Source organism: Otolemur garnettii, unplaced genomic scaffold (genome assembly GCF_000181295.1).
Source record: "Otolemur garnettii isolate 467f Iridium unplaced genomic scaffold, OtoGar3 scaffold00002, whole genome shotgun sequence".
In the NCBI taxonomy this organism is placed as follows: Eukaryota; Metazoa; Chordata; class Mammalia; order Primates; family Galagidae; genus Otolemur; species Otolemur garnettii.
The window spans coordinates 26,040,311-26,049,823 of NW_003852397.1; the positions used below are offsets into that span (position 1 = coordinate 26,040,311).

The window sequence follows — 9,513 nt, forward strand, 5'->3', positions numbered from 1 at the left end:
CAGGAGTTGGAGATTGCTGTGAGCTGTGATGCCACGGCACTCTACCCAGGGGGACAGCTTGAGGCTCTGTCTCAAAAAAAAAAAAAAAGAAAAAAGAGGGAAAACTGTTGAGTGTTCAGTAAATATTTAATTAAACTGTACTAAAAACAAACCAGTAGAGTCATAAAAACCAAGTAAGAGAAAACATTACGGAAAAAAATGATCAAAAACATTATGCCACTGAAAAGTGAAATAGTGTAACGGCCAGGTAGAAAAACTTTGAATTAGATTCCCATTGGAAGGCTGAGCTGAAATTATCATACTGCATATTTATTTTAAAAAAATGAACACACATCATGAATCCTACGTAGACATGTGGAGAGGTTAGCAACAAACTGTGTTTCCTCTTACACTTCCTCTGTCTCAGATAGTGGCTATTTTAAGCCTGCCTACTTAAAACAAGTAAAGCTCTACGCTAAAGTCAAATGAAAATTATTTAAAAACTCATCTAATTTAACAACTTTGAAACTTTCTTATTTGTTAATATTTCACTGAAAATTAGCAATATCATAAATAACAGAAAGTTAAAGAATAAAGAATGTCATAGAAACCCATAGTTCTAAGATATTAAATTTTATATTGTAAGAAACTTATTTAAAGTCAAATGGCCAAGACATATCTGAAAAGATACTCAACTGTAATAATACTCGGGGTAATAAATTTCACACCCATGGTTAGGCAAAGAGAAAATAGGGATTATCTTGGGTTGCTTACGGAAGTGGGAATTGGTATAAACACTTTGAGGAGTACAAGGTTTAATACCTGATAAAGTTAAAATTGAATATACTCTATGGCCCAGCAATTTCATTTATATATTGTGGAAACTCATGCTCAGGAACACAGGATGCATGTGCCTCATTACTTATTACAGTATTATTTATAATAGCAACAATCTTATCAACATGTCAATGAAAGGGCTGGGCCCAGTGGCTCACAGCTGTAATCCTAGCACTCTGGGAGGCTGAGGCAGAGAGATTGCCTGAGCTCACCAGCTTGAGACCAGCTTGAGCAAGACAGAGACTCTGTCTCTAAAAACTAGCCAAGTGTTGTGGTGGGTGCCTATAGCCCCAGCTACTGGGGAGACTGAGGGAAGAGGATCACTTAAGCCCAAAAGTTGAAGGTTGCTGTGAGCTATGATTTTACAGCACTCTACCCAGAACAACAAACTGTCAAAAAAAAAAAAATGTCAATGAAGAAAAGGTTTGCTATATTTTAGTAGGGAAATATCACTGTGGATAGGTTACACACATAATAATAAATGAAAAAATAATTGGAGCATACAAGTTATAATATCATCTACAAAAATTTGAAAAGTCACTAATATTGTATATCATATACTGATGCGCTACTTACTGTTTGACAGACTGGATTCACGCTGACTGGTGATAATGTTTGGTTCTAAACACAGGAACATTGGGAACTTAGTTTCATCTGCAATATTTTATTTCTTTTAAAAACTTGTATCTGAAGTCAATATAACTTTGTGGTGGTTTATGGTTGTTATGGTACACTTGGTACTTTTGTGTTCTTTTAATTTTAATTTAGCTGGATGAAATTAAGATTTAAGGCAATAAAAATCACAGGAGACAGGACAACTTTTAAGTAATAAAAAATATTTATGCTGGTGAAAAATAGTCTGTGTTTTTCCTTTTCAGGAAAATAAACCGGAAGATCTGTGGGTTGAAGAAAGATTTAAAGCACACGTTGCACGGGTTCGAGATGTAGAACTTCTTACGGGGCTTGACTTTTACCAAGAAAAATTACAGCCTGTTTCTGAGATTTTGCAACTAAAGACATATTTACCCACATTTGAAACCGTTATTTAAAAAAAAAAAAATAGTGACTAATTCTCGCATAAATTGGATTTAATTTTGACCAAAGTACATTACTTGAACATGAATTTTCAATTCAACTTCTTAATATATTGTTTAGGATATTGCATCCTCATTTATAAGTGAAATATGTTTATAATTTCCCTTTATAATTTTTCCAATTTTAATATCAGGTGTATCCAGATGAAGTAGAATGATTTTGAAGTATTCTTCTTTTTCTATTGTCTATAAGATTTGGCATGATCTTTTTTTTGGAATTATCTTTTATTTTTATTTATAAATATTAGTTGTCTATTTTTTGAGAGCTTTGAAAAAAATAAGAAGAACAAGTTAAGTGATGACTCCATACTGAACCTCAGAGTCAAAGCATTCTATGACAGACATACTCTTATCTGACAATGTGAATGTTACTTTTTTTGCACTATTATTATTATTATTGCTCAATATTTCATTGCAGCAATGATCTGATTTCCTCTCTGAATGTATTTATCTTCGTTTGTTCTTTATGAGGTTTTTGTCTCTAGTCTTTATCTTAAACATTGTTATTGTTATTAAATTGTAGCTCTTTTTAATTTTGGGAAGGCTAAAAGTGGAAACCAAATAAACACAAGTATATGTATAGAGAAAAAAATAAAAAAGAAGACACGGGCCAGACCCCAAAGGGCATTTGCTTTCATTACAGAAAACAAACGAGACCCCCAAAAGCCCGGGAGCTTACATCGATCGGCAGCAATTCCAAGACTCCCTGAATAAATAACATATGAATAATTGCAAAAAAAGAGAAACCATTATTTAAAATAATAGTGTATAATTAATGTATAAAGCAATTATTCAAAATGTTAATGATCTAGTGATTTTTTTTCCTGGAGAATTATAAAATAAAATTTTTTATTTTCCTTTAAGTTGACATAAAGCCTTTTGCATTTTCCTTTTCTCTTTTCCATTTCTCTGAATATGTATTAAAGGTTTTTTTTTTTGCACAGAGCATATGGATTATGTACCATATTATCTTATACTGTTTTTATTCTTTTTCTTTCTTTGTTTTTTTGAACTGTAATCCCACAATAGATTATACCTTCCTTATTACATTATCCTATTCATAATTTCCAGCTATATTTTTCTGCCCAGAATTTATCTAAACAAAAGGGAGAACAAGAGAAGTGGGTATCACTTTGGAATTGAATCAACTCTACATTAGTTTTGTCATAAAACTTTTTACATGGCTTGGCGCCTGTGGCTCAAGCAGCTAAGGCACCAGCCACATACACCTGAGCTGGTGGGTTCGAATCCAGCTGGGGCTCACCAAACAACAATGATGGCTGTAACCAAAAAAATAGCCGGGCGTTGTGGTGGGTACCTATAGTCCCAGCTACTCAGGAGGCTGAGGCAAGAGAAGTGCCTAAGCCCAAGAGCTAGAGGTTGCTGTGAGCTGTGATGCTACAGCACTCAACTACAGAGGGCAATAAAGAGAGACTCTGTTTTAAAAAAAAAAAAGTCATGAGTTCAATTACCAGTCAATACCACATGGATTTTTTTTCACTCTTTCCCATTTCGTAATTATATTTCCCTTCTCCAGTAGAGAGAAATTTGGTTCCCAACATCATAAATAATTTACTCATCTTTTCAGTCAGTCCTACAATACACAGAGAAGGAATTGCTAACCGATACCACCTAGAAAAACAAATCTACTAAGTAGTTAGAATACTGTTCCAAAGGGCTTGTTTTCCTGCTATGACATAGTTACATTGTTCATCTGAAATGGAGGACTGTTCATTTGTTTCTGTTTATATTCCATTAAAGGATTTCCCCATTCTTGTTGAATTAAGTTTATTTTTTGCGTATGTAAAATATTAACATGGGTCTAAAAGCCAAAATCAGGTGAAAAGGGACACTCAGAAATTTCCTCCCTCCCCTCTTTCAGTCCTTTCCCATCTACCCTGGGCCATTTCATTTGTTTCTCATTTATCATTTTGCAAAAAATAAGCAGATTTCCATTTTTCTTATTTTCCTTTTTACACACACAATATGTGTGCATATATATATTATAAACACACACACACATATATATTCATTTTGTACCTTCTTAAAAACCTTGACAACACATCTTGGAAATATCTCTCTCTCTCTCTCTCTCTCTCTCTATATATATATATATATATATACATATGGGTCTTTCTCATCCTATTTTATTGCTGCATGGTATCCTATTGTGAGATGCACTATAGTTTATTAAATTAATCTCCTATGTAAAGACCTTTAAATTGTTTCCAACATTTTAAAATTACAAATACACAGAAATGTTATGCATATGCAATTTTGTGTTATTGGAAGTATATCTTCTGGGAAAATTCCTAAAAGTGGGTAAAACACACCTAGAAGTTTTATTTTTTGACAATAAAGTGCTATCTTGCTACAACTTTAATTCTTTAATTGATGTATTCAACACCTGAATTCACTGAGATGTAGATTTCCCCCACCCACGAAAAAATAAATTTTTTCCTAACTATAAAAGTAACATATATTCATTGTAAGACTATATATTACATAATATCTTAATATAGCATATTAGGATATCATGGACTTATAGATACCAATATTAAAACCACACATAATGCCCAATGATTACAATGATTAAACCCTACTAACCCATGATTCCCAAGCATATTTCTCCTTTAAAACATAGTGTTTAAATATGGGATTTTTAGGCTCAGTGCCTGTAGCTCAGCGGCTAGGGTGCCAGCCACATATACCGGAGCTGGTGGGTTTGAATACAGCCCAGACCTGCCAAATAACAATGACAACAACAATCAAAAAATACCCAGGTGTGTGGTGGGCCTGTGTAGTCCTAGCTCCTTGGGAGGCTGAGGCAAGAGAATCACTTAAGCCTGAGAGTTTGAGGTTGCTGTGAGCTATGATGCTATGGCACCCTACTGAGGGCAACATAGTGAGACTAAAAGAAAATATATACATATATGGGATTTGGGGAAATGTCAATTCATGTCACTTTGGTTCAGATTCAAATGTTTTTTTCCTTAAAGGAATTTCAAATTTTTTAGGAAAATACTTGTGTTTTGGGGATTTAGAACATTTTTTTCCCAGCAGAAATTATAACTTATTGGAGCAATAGGAAATGATTGCTTGACATTTCAATAAATGCCTTGTTTTTTTATATATTAATATCCAAGACTCGTGTAGCTGAGAATTAGTGCAGAATCATGCAGGTGTCATGTGGCATCCATGACAATCATCACCCCAGCCTTCTCAATTTTCAATTTTTAGGTGACAGAACTATTCGAGGCAGCATAATTCCCTTTCTTTTTTATTCTTCTGACATTGAAATATGTAATCAACCACATTTTTGACATGTGTTTTTTATATAGATGAGCATGAAATACAACAGACTTGCTTGCTTTGGAGTAGAGGGGACTGCTTATTACTGCTGTTTTCAGTTGTGTCTATATTGAGGGACAGGCCTATAATCCTAGCACTCTGGGAGGAAGAAGCAGGAGAATTCCTTAAGCTCAGGAGTTTGAGACCAGCCTGAGCACAAGTGGAACCCCATCACTACTAAAATAGAAGAAATGAGCTGGCCATTGTGGCCGATGCACATAGTGCCAGCTACTGGGGACAATGAGGCAGAAATGTCTCTTGAACTCAGGAGTTCAAAGTTGTTGTAAGCTAGCTGACACCATGGACTCTAGCCTGGGCAACAGAGTGCGATGAGACTCTGTCTCAAAAAAAAAAAAGGGTGTGTGTGTGTGGATATTTTTGTGATTTTCAGTGTAACTGAATTAAGGAATACAGTTAATTCTTGTTTGAAGAAAGGGGAATTTCTTCCCTAAGTTAGGTCAGCTAAGGTCTTGAGAGCAGACTTGGAAAGAAGTGAAACTCTAAACATTAGCTTATTTTCCAGATTTAGTTAAAATGTGTTTTCTTAACACACTGTTCCCCCATTTTTAAAAAAACTTTCAGGGGTATTGAGTTACCATAGTTGGAATTAAAAAGGCTCAGGGTCTGTTCTTCTAGAAAGTATCAGAAACAAATGAGTTTTCTGGGGCAGCGGAACCTACTTTTTCTATCATTAGGTGGGGCCGGGGGAATGGGATGAAGAGGTGCACCTCTTGATGGGCCCAGGGTTCTTCTTTAGCCACTCATTTAGCTGGAATTCCATGCAAGAACGCCCATCAGTGTTTGATCCTTTTGGAACCAGCTAATGGAGTTTCTAGGAGTCTGTGTTTATGCTTATATATTGGGCTGATCTTAATGTAAACTCCATCTGGTTTTGGTGTTTCAGTTTATTTCCAAATTACATTGGGTTCTTTGAAAATCTTCCTGCCCCAGGGAAATCTCTTTCCTTCCTCCACCTCCACCCCTGCACCCTCACTACTCCCACCATCACCACTTGTCAGTTGTTTACTTTGGGAGGTCTGGGCATGGGAATGGAAACAGGACATAAACTGAAGCCATTTTCAAAAACACAAACAAGGCTGTTGGATGAAATGACTTCCTTTCTACACAGCATCCCTGGCAGACCACAATCACTCCCTCAATCAGTGGGCTCACACTTGAACAAATTTCCAGACAGGAACAAACCTCAGCCTCCCAATGACAGAGAATCTGGGCAGTTAAGATTCATCCCAAACCCACAGGATAGACATAGCTGGATAACAACTAGTAAAGTACAACCCCAGACTTAGAGCTAGGTTGGTTCTGTTATCCAACATCTTATGTTAATTAATGTGTGAAGAGTCACAGGGCTAGGAGAAGAGAGGCCAGCTAGCCTACCTCTCAAGGCTTATTCCATGAACACATAACATTCTGTTTGCATGTTAATAATGTCAATCTCCAAGGTGCTGACAAAGACTTTACACTAGTTTTTCATATTTCTTGAAATTAAGAAAATTTGTAATATAGTACAGTGACTTTTTCCTGTGTTGTCTACTTAATGTGATACCTAAAAAGTTTTCTAGTAATAATAGTGTTTGGTAAAAGCATGGGTTCCTAAGTTACAGACCCCAGGGCTTAAATCCTGCCTTCCTAGCAGTGTGTTTCAGAGCAAGTTTCTTCAACTCTACAAAATTTAGTTTTCTCTTCGGAAAAGGGGGACTATTTAGCACCTACTTCACAGAGTTGTTCCAGGAATTCACTAACTGACAAGATATGGACTGTGTCCGACAGCAGCTACCACATTGTAGTCCTTCTCAGTCAGATATGAAGGGCTCTGTTTGAATTAACCGGGCAATTCTGCTTCCTTTGGGTTTTGACACAGTCTCAGTGATTCAGATTTGTGGGTTGTGTTAGGTTAATCTTTGCCCTGTGATTTTGAGTTTTGACTTCCATATTTCCTGCCAGGATGAGTTAGTCACATTAATAGCATCCTCCATCATGTTCTGTGGTTGCCCTGATCTTTAAATTTGGCCTGCTTCTATTGCTATCCCCATTTATTGGTTAAGTCCAAGGATATTTTAATCTTATGGCCACATAAGTACTTAAAACCAAAAACAAAAAGGAACCATGGTATGGTTATTCCTGTTACTTTGGGATACTGGAGAAAAAAAAAACTGCTATGGATTGGTCACAGTGGCTCAGATCAACTGGCTATTGCAATGGACTCAGATAGATCCTCCAGATCTATCTGGATCTCACCTCAGAAAATGGGTATATTCTGCAGAGATTTCATTATCAGCTATCACCTCAGATTCTGACTTCAGCATCTTCAAGCACTTAAAGAAAGTTTTCCATAAAATAAGAATACGCTTTTTGTTTTTTGAGACAGAGTCTCACTGTCACCCTTGGTAGAGTACCATGATATCAGATATCAGAGTTCACAACAACCTTAAAGTCTTGGGCTCAAGGAATTCCCTTGCCTCAGCCTCCCAGGTAGCTGGGACTATAGGTGCCCACCACAAAACTCAGCTTATTTTTAGAGACAGGGTCTTGCTCTTGCTCAGGCTGGTCTTGAACTCATGAGCTCAAGTAATCCATCCACCTTGGCCTCCCAGAGTGCTAGGATTATAAGCGTGAGCCATCTCACCTGGCCAAGAACAGGTATTTAGAATTGAATGTTCAATTGATTATTTGGGGATAAGAAAACCCGTTAATGTATTCTACATCATTTTCTCTTGTTGTTCCTTTGAATCTGGAACTAATTACCTCTCTTAGTCATTCACTTCCATGTCTTACCCATTTGAGATCTTTTTAAATCCATTTAAGCAACAAATGTTTATCAAGTTCCTACTATGTCCCAGGGGCTTTGTATAATCAGGGAACAAACTTAACAAAGATCCCTGCCCTTGAGGGACAAAGAGGACGCATAGTGGCTTGGCGCCTATAACTCAGCACTAGGGTGCCAGCCACATACACCAGAGCTGGCGAGTTTGAATCCAGCCTAGGCCTGCCGAACAACAATGACAACCATGACCAAAAAATAGCCAGGCATTGTGGTGGGCTCCTGTTGTCCCAGCTACTTGGGAGGTTGAGGTAAGAGAATCGCTTAAGCCCAAGAGTTTGAAGTTGCTGTGAGCTGTGACACCACAGCACTGTACCAAGGGTGACATAGTGAGACTCTGTCTCAAAAAAAAAAAAAAGATGCAACAAATAAGAAAATAAAATTATAAACCAGGCCTGGTGGCTCACACCTATAATCCTAATACTCTGGGAAAGAGAGCAGGAGGCTCCTTTGAGTTCAGAAGTTCAAGACCAGATGCAGTAGGAAGTATCAAAAATAGGTTAGACCATGGAGAAGAAAGAATCTCAGAGCTAGAGGATAAAGTTTCCAAGATAACCCAAGTAGTCAAAGAGACAAAAAAGAAGAGAGAGCAAGCAGAACAGTCACTTAGAGAACTATGAGACTCTATGAAGCAAATATACGAATAATAGAGATCCCTGAAGGGGAAGAAGATTGTCCTAAAGGAATGGAAGTCTTACTGGACGCTATCATAACTGAAAACTTCCCAAGTTTTACTAAAGATCCCAACACAGTCCTTCAGATGGATATGGAACCCTAGGTCATCTCAACTCAAACAGAGCTTTTCCAAGACACATTGTAATGAACTTGTCCAAAGTCAAGATGAAGGAAAAAATCCTGCAAGCAGCTAGGAGTAAGCACCAACTGACCTACAGAGGCAGAGCCATTAGGATGACAGCAGACTTTTCAAATGAAACCTTCCAAGACAGAAGAGTATGGTCATCCACCTTCAACATTCTTAAACAAAACAATTTTCAGCCCAGAATTTTGTATCCTGCTAAACTAAGCTTCAAAATTGATGGAGAAATCAAATCTCTTGCAGATATAAAAACACTGAGGAAATTTGCCACAACAAGACCAGCTCTACAGAAAATACTTTGACCTATTCTCAACACTGACCATCACAACGGACCACCAGCAAAGTAAACACCTAGAAGCTAATGATTAAAACTTAGCTTCCACAATGGCACAAAGGATAAAACTACACAGCGGACTTTCACAAAAAATGAACAGAACTCCCCCACACTTATAAAGTCTCTCAATAAATGTCAATGGATTGAATTCACCCTGAAGAGGCACAGGCTGGCTGATTGAGCACGCCTTCACATATCTGTTGATCACCTGTATGTCTTCTTTCATGTTCTTTGCCCACTTTTTAATGGGATTATTATATAT

At 37.0% G+C, this 9,513-nt stretch overlaps 1 protein-coding gene across 1 annotated transcript in view; it reads left to right on the forward strand.

The window, feature by feature from the left end:
• Window positions 1-1,907, forward strand: part of ENPP3 (ectonucleotide pyrophosphatase/phosphodiesterase 3) — an 84,704-nt gene extending 82,797 nt beyond the window's left edge. Inside the window, exon 25 of the mRNA XM_003781856.3 lies at window positions 1,695-1,907. Coding sequence (XP_003781904.1) covers window positions 1,695-1,865 — 171 coding nt within the window. The 3' untranslated portion in view covers window positions 1,866-1,907. The remainder of the gene's footprint in view (window positions 1-1,694) is intronic.
• The last annotated feature ends 7,606 nt before the right edge of the window (window positions 1,908-9,513 follow it).